The 15,921-nt window shown below is 39.4% G+C and overlaps 4 protein-coding genes across 4 annotated transcripts; 3 read left to right on the forward strand and 1 right to left on the reverse strand.

Annotated features, from left to right (window-relative positions):
- The first annotated feature begins 53 nt into the window (after positions 1–53).
- B0P05DRAFT_522924 (uncharacterized protein) lies at positions 54–7,217 on the forward strand. The gene is made up of 9 exons (XM_051576029.1): positions 54–320; positions 380–505; positions 561–656; positions 698–849; positions 897–1,039; positions 1,094–1,290; positions 1,342–1,950; positions 1,994–2,179; positions 2,243–7,217. The coding sequence occupies exons 1-9, from the start codon at positions 60–62 to the stop codon at positions 7,142–7,144; spliced, it is 6,672 nt and encodes a 2,223-aa protein (XP_051439436.1). The 5' UTR covers positions 54–59; the 3' UTR covers positions 7,145–7,217.
- On the forward strand, positions 7,166–8,132 carry B0P05DRAFT_522925 (uncharacterized protein). The gene is made up of 4 exons (XM_051576030.1): positions 7,166–7,375; positions 7,425–7,459; positions 7,501–7,689; positions 7,733–8,132. Exons 1-4 carry the CDS (start codon positions 7,185–7,187, stop codon positions 8,095–8,097), a joined length of 780 nt encoding a protein of 259 aa, XP_051439437.1. The 5' UTR covers positions 7,166–7,184; the 3' UTR covers positions 8,098–8,132.
- B0P05DRAFT_522932 (uncharacterized protein) lies at positions 8,133–13,716 on the forward strand. Its single transcript, XM_051576031.1, has 10 exons — positions 8,133–8,234; positions 8,283–8,632; positions 8,684–9,031; positions 9,072–9,530; positions 9,576–10,726; positions 10,771–12,721; positions 12,770–12,873; positions 12,917–13,031; positions 13,075–13,153; positions 13,200–13,716. Exons 1-10 carry the CDS (start codon positions 8,216–8,218, stop codon positions 13,655–13,657), a joined length of 5,034 nt encoding a protein of 1,677 aa, XP_051439438.1. The 5' UTR covers positions 8,133–8,215; the 3' UTR covers positions 13,658–13,716.
- B0P05DRAFT_522938 (SGF29 tudor-like domain-containing protein) lies at positions 13,717–14,856 on the reverse strand. The gene is made up of 7 exons (XM_051576032.1): positions 14,641–14,856; positions 14,521–14,596; positions 14,409–14,473; positions 14,286–14,358; positions 14,118–14,234; positions 14,029–14,073; positions 13,717–13,984 (listed from the first exon to the last, which is right to left on the reverse strand). The coding sequence occupies exons 1-7, from the start codon at positions 14,813–14,815 to the stop codon at positions 13,819–13,821; spliced, it is 717 nt and encodes a 238-aa protein (XP_051439439.1). The 5' UTR covers positions 14,816–14,856; the 3' UTR covers positions 13,717–13,818.
- Between the last annotated feature and the right edge of the window lie 1,065 nt (positions 14,857–15,921).

A 15,921-nucleotide genomic window follows, 5' to 3' on the forward strand; every position in this document is an offset into this window, starting at 1 on the left:
GCGCGAGACGCGTGCAAACGCGTGCTTACTTTTTTTTTCTTTTTCTTTAATTTGTTACAATGGCTTCAAGGCCTGAATTTGGTGTATCTTCATCAAGATTCTTAAAAGGAAGAGGTGAAAAGCCCTTTTTGGGATCTACGCGCGCAACCACCTCTTTTCAACAATATGGCCTGCCTACCAGTTCTGTTCAAAACGAAGCTTCCAGTGTAGATCAGCGATTCGATGAAATAAACATGTTGGATAACCTCGAAATGCGCTTTGGATTTGAACGATATCAGGAAGGTCCTGAAAGACTGGGTTGGTTATTGAATATGCATGAAGTAAGCAAAGAGAAAGAGAGCAACAAGTCATGTCCCTTGTTTCTAAGCACAGAGTATAGACGCTTGTCAAAGATTCAGACTGGCCTTCAGGCAGATCTGGTGTAGACTATTATTTTATCAACGATAATGGTGAAACCTTCAAGACAACATTAACCTACAGTCCTTATTTCTATATAGGTTGTAAGGTAAAAAGACCCCTTTCAGATTGTCATTGTATTCTTACCTCCCCTTGTTCAATAGCCAGGAACAGAAAGTGAAATAGAAGATTTTTTGACCCGTCGTTTTGAAGATACAATTGAGAAACTGAAGCGAGTCAAAAAGGAAGACTTGAAACAAGTAAGCATTACCGATTGATATGAAATGCTAATAAGGTATAGCCAAACCATTTAATTGGTAATACCCGTACTTATATTCAACTTGTCTTTCGAAATCAATCCGACCTCTTCACTGTCAGAAGATTTCTACTACCAATAGCTAAAAAAAACCAAGAAAAAGTAAATACAGTGGATTCTTATGCTGAAGTGATCAAGTAAGAAACCAATGGCACAACATTGACTTGTATTAACTTGTAACTAGCATGACAAACAATATTGGATATGAACGAAATTCGCATTCAGCAGCCATGTCATCTCGCAAAAATCCAGAAGATGCATTGAAATACATTACAGATATTCGAGAATATGATATCCCTTATTATGTACGAGTAGCTATTGATCTAGGTAAGCATACACACTGTGTGTGTGTGTGCGTGTGTTTCTAATCATCAAATGTAGATATTCGAGTGGGTTTATGGTATACAGCAAAAGCAGCATCCAATGGCACTGTCAGTTTATCAAGACAGCCTGAACTCGTACATCGTCCAGAGCCTACTATTTTAGCATTTGATATTGAAACAACTAAATTACCACTTAAATTTCCAGATGTTACAATTGATTCCATTATGATGATTTCTTATATGATTGATGGCAGAGTAAGTCTCTCTTTTGTTTTAGATCATTTGAGACTGATGTCTTTTATTTAGGGCTATTTGATCACAAATCGAGAGATTGTCAGCCAAGATATCGAGGATTTTGATTATACACCCAAACCAGAATTTGAAGGACCTTTTACTATCTTTAATGAAGAAGATGAAGAAGGAGTCTTAAGACGATTTTTTGAGCATATTCAAGAAGCAAGGCCTACCATCTTTGTCACTTATAACGGTGATTTCTTTGATTGGCCATTTGTGGAAGGAAGAGCCAAAGTACATGGCATTGATATGTTTCAAGAAATTGGTGTCTACAAAGACGAAGAAGACGAATACAAATGTAAACATGCAACCCATATGGATGCTTTTCGTTGGGTAAAGCGTGATTCTTATTTGCCTCACGGTAGTCAAGGCTTAAAGGCAGTGACAACAGCTAAATTAGGCTATAATCCTATGGAACTGGATCCTGAAGACATGACACGGTTTGCTAGTGAACAGCCTCAAGTATTAGCACAGTATTCAGTATCAGATGCTGTAGCTACTTATTATCTTTACATGAAGTATGTCCATCCTTTTATTTTTTCATTATGTAATATTCTTCCTTTGATCCCTGATGAAGTACTCAGAAAAGGTACGGGTACACTTTGTGAATTACTCTTGATGGTAAGTGGAAGGATAACAGAACTGCAAACTGATATGGGTCTAGGTGGAGGCATATAAAGTCAATGTGATTATGCCCAACAAACATGCTGATGGCAAAGAAATGTTTTATGAAGGTCATTTACTTGAAAGTGAGACTTATGTCGGTGGTCATGTAGAAGCATTAGAAGCAGGTGTATTCAGAAGTGATATCAATAGTGATTTCAAACTTGATCCTTCTGCTGCTCAAGAAGTAAGCGAGTCTTTTGGATTCTGTTTGATTAACACCTCCCTTTTTTTTTTTTAAAAAAAAAAGTTAATAGAACAACTCGATGAAGCACTTAAATTCACTATTCAAGTAGAAGAGAAAAAGAACTTGGATGATATTATCAATTATGATCAAGTCAAGGCAGAGATTCAAGAAAAACTCGAAATACTGCGTGATAAACCACTTCGACAAGAACCGCCTTTGATTTATCACTTGGATGTAGCTGCTATGTATCCCAACATTATCTTAACAAATCGTTTACAGCCTGATGCCATGATTGACGAGTCTGTCTGTGCTACTTGTGAATTCAATGTGACAGACAAGACGTGTGATCGACGCATGAAATGGTTATGGCGTGGTGAATACTTTCCTGCTAAACGTAATGAATACCGTATGATTGAAAACCAATTAAGCCTTGAAACATTTCCTTCAAAAACAATGCATGGCCCACCTCGAAACTGGAATGCCTTATCAGAGGCAGAGCGATCATCATTACTGCGTTCACGTCTCTCTGACTATAGTCGGAAAGTATACAAAAAAGTCAAAGAGACAAAGATGGTTGAACGAGAATCCATCATTTGTCAAAGAGAGAACCCGTTCTATATTGAAACTGTGCGTGCCTTCCGTGATCGTCGTTATGAATACAAGGGTCTCCACAAGACATGGAAAGGCAAACTGGATGGTGCTGTCCGTGATGGATCAGCTACTAAGATTGCTGAAGCCAAAAACATGATTGTGCTGTACGATTCACTTCAATTGGCTCACAAGTGTATTCTCAACTCGTTTTATGGTTATGTGATGCGTAAAGGTGCTCGTTGGCATTCGCTTGAAATGGCTGGTATTGTCTGTCTAACAGGTTCAAATATCATTCAAATGGCTCGTAAACTTGTTGAGCGCATTGGCCGTCCTCTTGAATTGGATACAGACGGTATTTGGTGTATTTTACCTAAAAGTTTCCCTGAACAATTCACATTTAAACTGGCCAATGGTAAATCCTTCCGTATCGATTATCCTTGTACCATGTTGAATCACTTGGTTCATGCACAATTCACAAACGATCAATATCAACGTTTGGCTAATCCCGAGACATTTGAATACAGTGTTAGTAAAGAAAACAGTATCTTTTTCGAAATCGATGGCCCTTATCGAGCCATGATTTTACCTTCTTCTACAGCTGAAGACAAGTTGCTCAAGAAACGTTATGCTGTCTTCAACAAGGACGGATCTCTAGCTGAACTTAAAGGGTTTGAAGTCAAGCGTCGTGGTGAACTGAAGCTCATCAAAATTTTCCAATCTGAAATCTTCAAGGTCTTTTTGGAAGGCAACTCATTAGAAGAATGTTATTCTGCTGTGGCTAAAATTGCAGATCGATGGTTGGATGTCTTGTACAGTAAAGCAGTCAACTTGGCAGATGAAGAACTGTTTGATTTGATTTCAGAGAACCGTAGCATGTCTAAAACATTGGAAGAATATGGTGCCCAGAAATCCACAGCTATCAGTACAGCTCGACGTTTGGCTGAATTCTTGGGCGACCAAATGATCAAAGACAAAGGTCTTGCCTGTAAATTCATTATTTCAGCTCGTCCTTATGATCTACCTGTGTCTGAACGTGCTGTGCCAGTCGCTATCTTTCAAGCAGAACCTACAGTCCGAAAACACTTTTTGAGAAAATGGCTTCGAGACAATTCATTAGAAACCTTTGATATTCGCGATATTCTTGATTGGGGCTATTATCTTGAACGATTTGGCTCTGTTATTCAGAAGCTGATTACGATTCCTGCAGCTATGCAAAAAGTACGAAACCCTGTGCCTCGAGTAAGACATCCTGATTGGTTGTTTAAGCGTGTCGCAGCAAAAGACGACAAGTTCAAACAACATCGCATCACAGACATGTTTTCTAAAACAGACAAACTGGTGATAGATGATCGTATGGATATTGACGATATTGAAGATTTGGGTGTTTCTGGTTCGAGTTTGAATGGTATCTTACCTAAAAGAGGCACTGTAACAAAACGTAAAGTGTTTGATATTCATGCACCCTTACCGCCTGAAGACCTGAAAGAAAACATGCCTGATTGGAACGAAGATTATCCTGCATGGCTCGAGTTTCAAAAGCGTAAATGGAAACGTCAACGGCTGATTCGTCAACACAACAGACAAGCAGGTATTCAAACTACAGGCACACAAAACAGAGAAAGTGTAGGCACTTTCTTTAGAAAGCAAACAGGGTCGCTTGCCACAAGTCCATGGGAGGTGCTTCAGATTGTAGAGACTGATATTCCCGGTGAATACCGTATGTGGATCATGGTGCAGGATCAAATGTTTAACATTCGTTTGACTGTACCAAGAATCTTTTATCTGAACAGCAATCAAGAGAACCCCACGTCCGTGACAGAGCAACGTCCAAACTGTCAAATGGTCAAATGCATGCGTACTTTACCTAGATCTCACCCAATGATGCATTTATATCAAATGTCTATGCCAGAAACCACTTATCAAGATGAAATCAAAAAGTTCCTCAATATCTTTAACCATCCTTCTACAGAAGGCGTCTATGAAACACAAGTGCCCTTATTGATTCGAGCCATTTTACAGTTGGGTGCTACCTGCCAATTCGATAGATCCAAGGGTACAAACAAGAAAATGGACGATCAGTTCAACCTGTTTGATTTGATACAACGCACTGACTTATCCAAGAATTATATGATTCAACCCAGCCAATTTCATTACCTTTACTTGTTCCATGCTCATTCAGACAGTCGTCATTTCTTTACGCTTGTAGGTTCTACACTACCTGTATCTCAGGTGTTTATTGTGGGTCTCTCCAAAAAGAACCAGCAAGTACCCAACATCAGTCGTATGTATCGAGAGAAATACACAAGTGCGTTTGGCACCCATAGTCCCACCAATACAACTGTGGTCTTGCCAGAAACCATGGATTTCGAAGTATCCTACTGTAATTCAGAATCCGAGGCTCTGAAAGCCATCAACAAGACCTTGTCAAACTATCTGGACACAAGACGTGGTAAAGCCATCTTGGCCATCAATTCACCTCGTTCCTCTGCCCACTTGATACAACACGCCCGTGCCATTACTTCTTTACCCTTTGTGCGTATTCCTTCTTTACAAGAGGACAATCGATTTGAAGCACTGACTTGGGTTCAGCCTATCATTTTACGTATGATCAAGGCCTATATGGAACTGGGTACTTGGCTAGATGAAAAAGTGGCTCAAGCAAGATATGCTAATATCCCATTCTGTAATATCTCGGACGATCCTTGCTTGTTCATGGCTGATGTTATGTTTGCTCGTAAGCTGATACAGAATGATATGGTGCTTTGGTGGTCTGCTCGCTCTTTGCCAGATCTAGGTGGGCGTGAAGAAGACGAAAGTTTAGCTATGAACGAGATTGTGAATACAGAACTTAGCTATCCCGGTGTGTATGAAACAGTATGTGTGGAAATTGATGTCGTTCGACTCTGTCTTAATACGTTGATGGAGGCCAATGTGGTGAATGAACTCGAAGGAACAATGGGTCTAGGTGGCTTTGATGCTGTGGTGGGCCATACTTTGGACGATTATGCACACGGCACTAACACAGTGATGTATGGTGAAGGCATGATTTCCAACAAGACATTTGCTACTCTTCGGTCTATTGTTCAACAATGGTTTCACCAAGCCATGACAGATAAATCCAGTCGATTTGGCGAACATATGGTTGATTCACTTCATCGCTGGCTGTTAAGTCCAATTTCATTTATGCACGATCCTTCTCTGTATGCTCTTGTTCATAGTATGATGAAAAAGGTGTTTATGCAACTGGTCGCTGAATTCAAGCGATTGGGAGCTAATGTCGTGTTTGCCAATTTCCATAAAGTGGTCTTGACAACCTCTAAAGAGACACTGGAAAGTGCCTTGCCTTATTTCGAATACTTGTATCGCTCTATTCAGCGTAAACAAGTGTTTGAAGTACTTGATCTGAAGCCTGTTCTCTATTGGGATGTGTTGCTTTGGATGGATGAAAAGAACTATGCAGGTGTGATGGTCTCTCGTACGTCTAATCAAGGACAACCGATGGTCACTAAAAAATGGAATATTGAAGAATATTTGCCTCCAGTGGCTCGTAGCTTGTTTAGCAAACAGACGTCTGCTTTTGTGTTCAAGATCTTTAGTTTTAAGCGACAATTTCCTCGGGACATTGGCAAACAATTAAAGCAGACAGATCAATCCATACCTGATCCCCGAGTAGAAAACTTGCGTCTGTATGTCAAGCAAGATGTGGCTCGTAAAATGCTTCGTGTGGTGCCTAATTTGGTTCGACAGCAAGAAGAACAGATGGCTCATCCTGATCCAGACTTGGTTTTTCCTCAATTAGCAGGTTCTCATCTTGATATGGACAATCCCGCCCTGGAGTATGTCAAGTCTGTCTGTGCCGTCTTGGGCTTAGACAGTCGTGTCGAAGATGAAGTGCGTATCTTGAAGCGTAGTGCACTTGAATTCGTGGGCAATGTGAGTGACTTCAGCGAACTGGCTCAATTCCAAAATCCTTGTGAATACTTTAAATTGACAGAAGTCATCTGTACTTACTGCAACTACACAACCGACTTGGATTTCTGTCGAGACAGAGAATTAATGCCTCGTCAAGGACAACCACCCGCATGGCGTTGTAAAGGCTGTCGATCTGAATACGACAAAAGACTGATTGAAGACAGGATGATTACTCAAATCCAAACATGGTTTACAGCCAATGACCTTCAAGACCTGAATTGTCCTCGTTGTCATACTATCAAAAGAGAGAATTTACTAAGACAATGTGATCGTTGTGGCAGTGGCTATCAAAAGACGATTGACAAGGCAGAACTAGAGCGTAAAATCAAAGTATTTAAAAACATAGCTAGAGAACAACAGCTTGTTAAACTGACAGAAATCATTCAACACTATTCCATGTAAATAAAAACTTCCTCTTTTTTTTTTTTATTCATTAATTTTTATGGCTTCACCTTCACTCAAGATCACTTTAAAACTATCAGGTCCTAAAAGGCCTTCTGAATCACCTCAGTCTGTTTCACCAGCCAGTAAAGATGAACAAACACCAACAGAGATGCCACGTAAAAGAGCCAAACCTAATCCAAACAGTCGTCAACGAAAACCAAAGACAGAAGGAACACCTACACCCGACACGTAATTGAGTTTGTCCATATCCATCAGATACTTATTGTTGTTATGATAGACCTATGGCAGTGGATGAAGAAGGCACAGACGATGGTAATGTTTGATTTGATGAAGTTATTAATCACACAATATAGTCTCAACACCCAATGTCAATAAACGTACCATCAACACCAATCCAGGTGGACAGAACAACGCGACCACACTCATCTCACGCAAAGAACTATTAAAACACAAAGACATCAAAGTTAGAAAATGGGAAGCAAAACCACTTGTGTTTTATACACTCAATGGATCTGCCATTACAGTGTCGAGTTGGCAATCAGGTATATAGATATGAAGGTATATGCATAAACTCAAATGAATTAGATCAAAAGATGCAACTCAATGAACGAACGACGGAACCTATTACAGTAGCAGAGATAGATCAACTCTTTTCCTCTACAGCAGGTGAAAAAGACTTTCGACCTTTCCTCTGTACTCAACCAGGCTGTTCAAAAGCATTTACTACATTTGATCAACTTCAAACACATGAAACGAATATGCATGGCACCAAGAAATTAGTCTGTGGCATTGATGGGTGTCACAAGAGTTTTGTCACGCCTGGTCAACTTACCAAACATCGTAAAATGGTTCATTTCAGAGCAGCAAGAAAGGCCAAATTAGCTGCAGAAGCAGAAGCAGCCAAAGCAAAAGAAGACGATGATAGTGTGGTAGATGTGGGTCAATCTTGAATGATCATCCTTAAATAATAAATTTGAATTCAGCTTTTCTCTGTTGGGTGTGTGTTTTTTTTCTGTGTGTGTGTGTGTGTCTTTTTCTTTCTTTCTCTTTTTCTACTCTACGCGTACTATGGCTGGTCGACATCAACGTAATATGTAAACATAGCATATAGATACTTGTACTTACCTCTCATTAGCTCAATACGCGCGCTATACTTCGAATCAACCTTATCCATCCAACAACCTGAATGTGCCTTATCCTCAACAATCAACCCCTAGTAATCAATACAACAATAATCAATATGCATCTATGCCATCTCCATATTCAAGTTCACCTTCACCAGGTTATCATTCACCGAATATGAAATATACACATGCTCCCTTAAAGAAATATACCCTTCAACCTCCTTCTCGAAAACTACCTTTGAGTAAAACCATGCCTTCATTAGGCTTTCCCGGCATGTTCCCTCAACGTCCAGGACAAGACGAAGATGTCTTGACAGAGTCCAATGTACGTCATGGTTTTATTGATCGACCTGTTGTTTCCGTAAGTCTATATATATACATAAAAAAAAAAGCAACACTCACTCTATCCTAGAATGAACATACGTGTGCACATGATATTGTGTATGGCAAATTACAAGATGATCAACGTTTGTTAGGTGAATTGGGCAGTTTTATGGTGGATGTATTACAACGTCAAAGTAGAGCTGGAATGATGACAGGACCTTCTTCTTTTAAGCCACCTGTCAGGACAGCATTATCAGACACAAAAAGAGAACAATGGATGCAAGAATTAGCAGGTGGCGTTGTTCCCCTGAGGAAATTAGCACGTAATGTGCCTCATGGATTTAAGGGTGAAAAACTATTAGAGGCATTAGCATCCAAGCAAGTACCGTTTTTACGTGCAACATGGTATATCAAGACAGTTGGTTTATCTGAAATGGTATATACATAAATACAATCCATTGACTAATCTTGATTAGAGTCAACGAAGTGCAAGTAATGCAACAGCTTCTTTAGGATCTCAACCTATTCAATGGACAGCCATTGTGACTACTCACCTAAAGAAGCAATTAAGTGAATTGTTGCCTAATCACACCAACAATGCACCTAGTCCACATCCCTCTACACCAGGGCGTGGTTATCGAGCTGGCTATGTCCACCATGATACACCCAGACCATGGGGCACACAAGAGACCAGACATAAGTTTGAGCAAAAATGGTCTTATAGTATCAAATTAGCACGATGGCAGTATTTTGAAGGATTATTGGATCAACGTACTTTTCTCAAATGGACACTGGACACATTGGCAGCCAGTAGTTCATTTGAGATTATGTGGTTAGTCTTGACTGGTATTGTACAAGACTATGTGGATGAATACAAGCGAAATCGAACATTGACCAAACTCTTGATTGAAACTTTGATTAAGTCTTATAGTGCAGTAAGTCACCATCATGACCTCCTACATGCCATTGACATACCCTAGCTATTACAGTGTATGAAATCCCATACATTATATGATGGCTTAAAGAAAGATATTGAGCATGTCATGCAAGCCTTGTTTCTGTCTGCACCAGACATGTTTGTGATCCCCAAGCTATACCATCAATATCGGTCTTTGTTTGACAATATCTTGGGAGATACGCCCACAAGGCCATCTGATGTCTCGCGTGTATTGAAAGAGTATTGGCATATGATTAAGGCACGCAATGAAGTATTCTGTGGCACAATAGAAGAGAATGATACCAAACTACAGAAAAAGACAATAGAAGTAGCCACATCCTCACTAGGATCAAAAGAAGAGCGTGTGGTTCATGTATTAGACAGCATTGGTACACATGTCGATAGCCTGACTGGACTCTTGTTGGACCATGATACTTGGGTGGACATACGTGGTCATTCAGCCAAGACAGCAGCCAAGTCTATCTTTGGTACCACTCGACTACAGTCCACTACGTTTTTTGAATTGGTGGATATCATGTGTTGCTGGGCTACAAGCGATTCTCGCTATGGTGATTGGAAAGCCTATCTTGTAGGATCCATACTCTTGTCATGGCTTCAACAGACAAAATACAGCCAGAATGCCATGCTACAAGATGGACTGATTCGCTTTTTGGACAATCGAGACTATCATACAAGCATTGTGTATCTATTTGATGTCTTGATTCGACTCAAGCTATTCTCCTATCAGAAATACTTGCTTCGGTTGATTGCTCGAGGTGATCTTGAACCCAAAAGACGCCATATACACCAAACACAGCAATGTCTTCAGTATCTTGCTTCTTTTCCTTTATTACATCCAGCACCTGCTTACCTTGCAAATCAGCGCAGAGTGGCATTGTATGGTACAAAAAATGATGGCACTGAGCAACAGACACTAGAGACATTAAAGCACTGGGCTCGATTGGCTGTGATGGGCTATGACCATCAAGACACGGATGGCTTGTTTGGTGCAGATGCACAAGACATGACACAGCCAGAATCTTTGGATACACAACAATCTTATGAATTAGCATTCCGTGATATTCAGCCTGAATTTATCGAGACCATTCAGTCTACATCTCGCTATTCAGTATTGGACTTTACGGGTCATTGGCTGTTAGATCAAGTCAAACGATTTATTGTCAAGAGTATACAGTAAGTTGAACGGAACATGGCTTTAGAATACTCATACTCTGTAGAATTGGTGAAGATAACTGGAGAGTCATGACTTCACCTGGTTCTTGTCTGTTAAACCCAAGGCAGTTTGTGACGATTGTTCGTATCATGGAGCATGCTAAAGACTACCTTAACTTGATTGAAATGGCACTTTGGGTACTAGAAAAATCGAATGACCATACCATGTATCCTTATGTTGTGGATTGTTTACGCAAATATGCTAATTATTGGAAACTAACAAACAATGGTACACGTATTGCAAATGCTGTCTGGGCTAAACATGCTATCCTTGCCAGTAGAAATAACAAAGAACGGTGTATTATGATGTACATGGTTCAATTGGTACAAGAAGGTTATGTGATTGATGATTTACTCAAGATACAACTTCAACAAGATCTTAGAGCCAAGTACAAGATCCGTCATGGTCCTCTCTCTATCAAGCAAGAGCTGGCTCAATTGGCCAAGGATCCTACCTGTCAACAATTGGTCTTTGAATCCTTATGTATGCCCTCACAAAATCCAGCTGGCTGGATAAGTGCGATTTTAGAAACAGTAGGCGATATTCTGGCTCAAGAGAGAAACACTCATGTATTGCATTTTCATCGTATGATGAGAGTCTTTGTCAAAATGATCAAGGATGTCGCTGATATTACCCTATTGACAGGTCAAGCAGATGATGCTGTCATCCAATGGTTATGCCACCATCCAATAGCAGTTCAAGATATGCAACAGAAGGGTGCTTGGGTGCCTTTATTGGTGACTATTCTGGTATCATACAATGTGGTAGGGCTAGCCAAGGTGATTCAAGATTATGCTCTGCTTGGATTTGAGCAAATCAGGCAGCAGCAACAGCAACAGTATCAAGATACAGAAGATACAAAACTCGTTGTCTTTTGTCAGAATTTGATTGTCTTGATTCGCTTGTTGGTTGTTCAGTCCAGTAATACTTTAGAAGAGGGATGGCAATTGCGAATAGAGGAATATTATCGGCTTCAAGTACAGCGTCGATCTGAATTAGCCAGTAGTTTAGACCGTATTGAACCCATGTTTGGATTAATGGAGCGACTTGTGTTGATTGCGACCAATTTACCGCTTAGTTCAAGTCTGTTACAAGACTTGGTGATGTTGCGAGCCGATTTACTTCAGATTACTTGGTTTAGACAAGCCTGTCTTCGTGACTTGAATGGCGTCTACCAGCGATTTGCTGCCCGAGAAGCAGAGGCAGCCATGGAGAAACGCATGAAGAAGAAGATGCTGAATATTGTAGATGAACTCATTGGTGGAAATAACCTCAGCAATGATCGACAGAGCATGCTTCAAGACACTTCGCCTGATTTCGTGGATAAACTACACAGGGTGTTTCTAAACGTGAGTCAGTGGAATGAGGCACAATGTCGAGTCCAAGTGAACTTGCTGTTAGATAATATCTCACTATCAGATGGGCATCCTAATAACCCTCATATCTTGGGAGATGATGCCATGGACATGCCTCCTTCTCATGCTGATAATACGACCAACAAAGACTTACAGTCGTTTGTGTATTTCTTTTATGATGTGGTGCTATCAGATATCAAGACAACAGATGTTCAGAGACGATTTCAGTTCTTCAAGAATTTGATTCATGAATTAAGAGAGCCTGTGTTGCTTGAATTACTACATCATGGTGTTCAATTACTGGAAGGAGACCCTTCACAGAGTTTTCCTGATAATGTGCTGTTGATGCAAGTGACAGAGTCAGGAAGCCCATTTGATTCAGACAAATTTGCTTATCGAAGTCAATCCTTTCTCAATATCACACTGCATATTTTGGCAGAGAATGTATGGTCTAATGAAAAAAAGATTGCATTGGTAAAGACTGTGTTTGGACAGATCAGTCGTTTTAAAAATGAATTGCCAGTCTATAAAGTGATGCAGAGTGCCAATGTATGTTATGCAGATGCTGTCAATGCACTGCAACTCGTCAAAAGCAATGTGGTAAGATAAACTTGATGTGTTATCGATAGGCATATTCATATTCTGTAGGATATGGCTATTGCGTTGCTAGTGACAGAAGGATTGCCTGAAAACATGAATGAAGAATTCGTAGATGACGGGAAAAAGCTATCTTTACAAGACATTCGCCATAGGTAGGCATTGTTGCTTGATATTGTATCACTTATCGCTTTATAGTCTTTTGATTCGATTACGTCTTGTTGTGCCATTTGCTTCTTTAATATGGGAACATCCTAAAGAAGATGAATGTCATATTTTAGAGTGGATTCGAGTCCTTGTTCCGTTATTAGGTGTAAGTTTATTGATATTTATTTATCTTTATTGATCTTTGTTAGAACCCTATTGTTCATGGTAATGGAAGTCAAGAACGCTTCTTTGAGTTTACTTTGGATTTTGTATCCTTACTTGTAGATGGTAAATAATAGATAGCAACACAGTTTCTTTTACTCACATCAAACAGAGGTACCAAAAGAACTCAAAAAGACAAGCTTATCTCTACTTGGTTCTATGCATGCTGAACTAACTTCTATCCCAGCCATGTTCCATAGTCGAGTCAAGCGTATCATGCCCTTCCTTACCCATAATATCTATTTAGCCAATACCCGCCTTGCTTCCTCCATGTTAGGCTTACCACCCACATCAGACTCTCAACAACAACAACAGCATCTAGAGAGTTGTCTAGAGCAAAGTAAACCATGGGAATGGCTTGAAGACTATGTGAGCGAACCTCCACATGATAATGATGCACCTATCAACCTCAGTCTATTTCATGCCAAAAAATCAAAACGGGTTGAAAGTGCCTATGTTCGATGGTTCAAATTTGGTTTTGATGGCACACATCAACCTCATCTTTCAACACTTGAGACGCCTCAAGCGAAAAAGAGAAAAACAGAGATGGAAGAAGGTGAACTTCCTTGATTGTAAATAAAGAATTTTATTTTGTTTTGGGTACTTCCAAGACATGCCCAGGCATGACATATTTGATTTCATTATTATCGTCTTCAAACTGAATTTTGTAATTACCCACAAAGTGATTGTCCTTATTCTAAATGCTAGTTGAGTAATATATAGTTTATCATTCACTTTCTTACCTTAGAGGGTGGAGCAATGACTTTGGCTCTATAGAAACAAGTGGTGCCAGGATAGAGCGCTAATACATCTTGCCCAGTGCTTAATTCTGCTAGACTTTTAGCTTCGTCTGCATTAGGAATAGGTATAATATTGCGAGGTTGTAGCATGTAGCGTCTATAAAGCATAGTTAGCACAGTATAGCAGAAAAGAATACATACTGTTTTTGGCCAAATTCATCTTGATCTACATCTTCAACTTGATATCTAGACAGGAATAAGTACCATGTAAAGTATAAGCATGGTCTTACTTGTTCTTGTCTGTATGGTAATTAATGACAACAGCCAATATCCATTCTTCATTCTTGTCTTTTTGTTTAGGTTGTTTAGCGGCAACCGATGTTCCGTAAGATAATATGCCATTGGATCTATGGAATGGTCAATATGAGCTGTACATGTCAAACGAAACCTAGACACACATTTTGTTCTTTTTGTGTAACTGTTGACTATCTTCTTGTTCCGTTTTTCTTTTCTTCCTTTTAGCATCAATGACTGATATGATCATAATTAGCGTGTATGCGTCTATAGGTGCATGCTTTTACCATATTCCGAAGCATCTCTTAGTGCTACAAGAACAGATAACTTCTCAATAATATCATGAATAATTCTAATATTGTGTATCAGATAAAATCAACAGAAACACTTGTTATTTACTTGGCTTCATTACTTGATAGTTCAATACCACCTTTATAATATTCCATCAATCTCGGACCTACATTAGCAGGAACGCCTTGAAGGATGTTATACTCTTTTTCTTTACTGCTATTTTTGTACCTTGATCGAAATTTAATGCAGTATGAATATTGTTAATATTAGTCACTAAATGTGTGGTATCTCTTTGAAGGCTCTCTAATTTTGCAAGCGAGTTGCATATCTGTTTCCATAGGTTAACTTCTTCATTGGTATCATCAAGTGTTGCAGATCGAGATGTACGAGATTTACGATCCATATGAAATAATCAAGGAGAAAGAGAAAAGAGAAAGAAAAAAATAATAATACATTCAAGTTCAGTCATTATGCGCCAATGGTTTCCTTCAGGCGCATAACATAAACAGGTTGCACGAACCATGGCTAACACTGTTTAAACAGTGACACTGGTTGCAGCGAAAAGCCATATATAAACAAGTTCTTATTCATGTTGCAAATCGATTTGTCTTTGAGGAATAAAAGAATATATAACATCAAGTACATTGCATTCTTACAAAGGTCTTTTTTCTTCTTCTTTATGCAACTTCTCGAGGGAGATGGCAGGCCTTGAACAGAGTCTTCTTTTGTTAAATCCCATATAGAATATAACTTACTTTGATTGACAAGAAATGATTCCGGCTTTAGGCTTAACATCGTACAATTGTACTTTTCTGCAAAAGAATGTCTAGGGTATGAGAAGAAGATTTCTTGAGTAGATTTAACGGAGATCAGAGTAGTTAAAATGAGGATTGGACAATTATTATAAACAAATCTTTGTAGATATGGCTCAAATCTAATCGGTAGATAGAGATCTGATGTATGAGTGGAATATTCTTGGAGGGAAGGCAAACCATCTTTGTGTGTCTTGTGAATCCGTGACAATAGTACAGGACTATTGTATTCCTGTCTTTTTTTTTTTTTTTTTGAACCTGAGTATTCCTAAGGAAGGATCATCTTCAGAAAATAGGAAGCTTTTTGCAATTAAATGGTTGCATTATCCAGGATTTGAGGACATATTTGTCCAGGTTGGCAGAGGTCAACAAAAGGGATTTCCAGACATGCAGGCAGGTTGAGCTTACTATCATCTCAGAAGGAAGAGAGGAGACATTCATCGATCGCTTTGAAAATGACAGAAAGCGTGTGTAAACCAGAGAGGTGAGTAGGTTTACCAGCCTTGGGAAAAAGTAAAGGTACTTCATAATATGGGCAATCAAAATCCACTTGGATATACGATACAAATAGCTGCAATAAGAAGGCAGAGATGGGTCGATAGGTCGATCAGTGAAATTGTCGTGGAGAATGACTCAAATGCATCGATTTTGGAAAACTTTCCGTTTTGTAGAGACGTCCATCACGAACAAGTCTCCA

The sequence above is a fragment of the Gilbertella persicaria genome (assembly GCF_025201335.1).
Source record: "Gilbertella persicaria strain CBS 190.32 chromosome Unknown B0P05scaffold_2, whole genome shotgun sequence".
Taxonomy (NCBI): domain Eukaryota; kingdom Fungi; phylum Mucoromycota; class Mucoromycetes; order Mucorales; family Choanephoraceae; genus Gilbertella; species Gilbertella persicaria.

Bases quoted from the DNA above. Each gene is read 5' to 3' on its own strand.
- B0P05DRAFT_522924 (XM_051576029.1), top strand. From the start codon at position 60: ATGGCTTCAAGGCCTGAATTTGGTGTATCTTCATCAAGATTCTTAAAA. The intron at 657-697 runs GTAAGCATTACC...AATAAGGTATAG, and splicing joins AAAAGGAAGACTTGAAACAA to CCAAACCATTTAATTGGTAA. The intron at 1,040-1,093 runs GTAAGCATACAC...CATCAAATGTAG, and splicing joins ACGAGTAGCTATTGATCTAG to ATATTCGAGTGGGTTTATGG.
- B0P05DRAFT_522925 (XM_051576030.1), top strand. From the start codon at position 7,185: ATGGCTTCACCTTCACTCAAGATCACTTTAAAACTATCAGGTCCTAAA. The intron at 7,460-7,500 runs GTAATGTTTGAT...CACACAATATAG, and splicing joins TGAAGAAGGCACAGACGATG to TCTCAACACCCAATGTCAAT. The intron at 7,690-7,732 runs GTATATAGATAT...CAAATGAATTAG, and splicing joins AGTGTCGAGTTGGCAATCAG to ATCAAAAGATGCAACTCAAT.
- B0P05DRAFT_522932 (XM_051576031.1), top strand. The intron at 8,633-8,683 runs GTAAGTCTATAT...ACTCTATCCTAG, and splicing joins TTGATCGACCTGTTGTTTCC to AATGAACATACGTGTGCACA. The intron at 12,874-12,916 runs GTAGGCATTGTT...ATCGCTTTATAG, and splicing joins TTACAAGACATTCGCCATAG to TCTTTTGATTCGATTACGTC.
- B0P05DRAFT_522938 (XM_051576032.1), bottom strand. From the start codon at position 14,815: ATGGATCGTAAATCTCGTACATCTCGATCTGCAACACTTGATGATACC. The intron at 14,359-14,408 runs GTAAAAGCATGC...TGATCATATCAG, and splicing joins AAGAGATGCTTCGGAATATG to TCATTGATGCTAAAAGGAAG. The intron at 13,985-14,028 runs GTATGTATTCTT...TATGCTTTATAG, and splicing joins GATGAATTTGGCCAAAAACA to ACGCTACATGCTACAACCTC.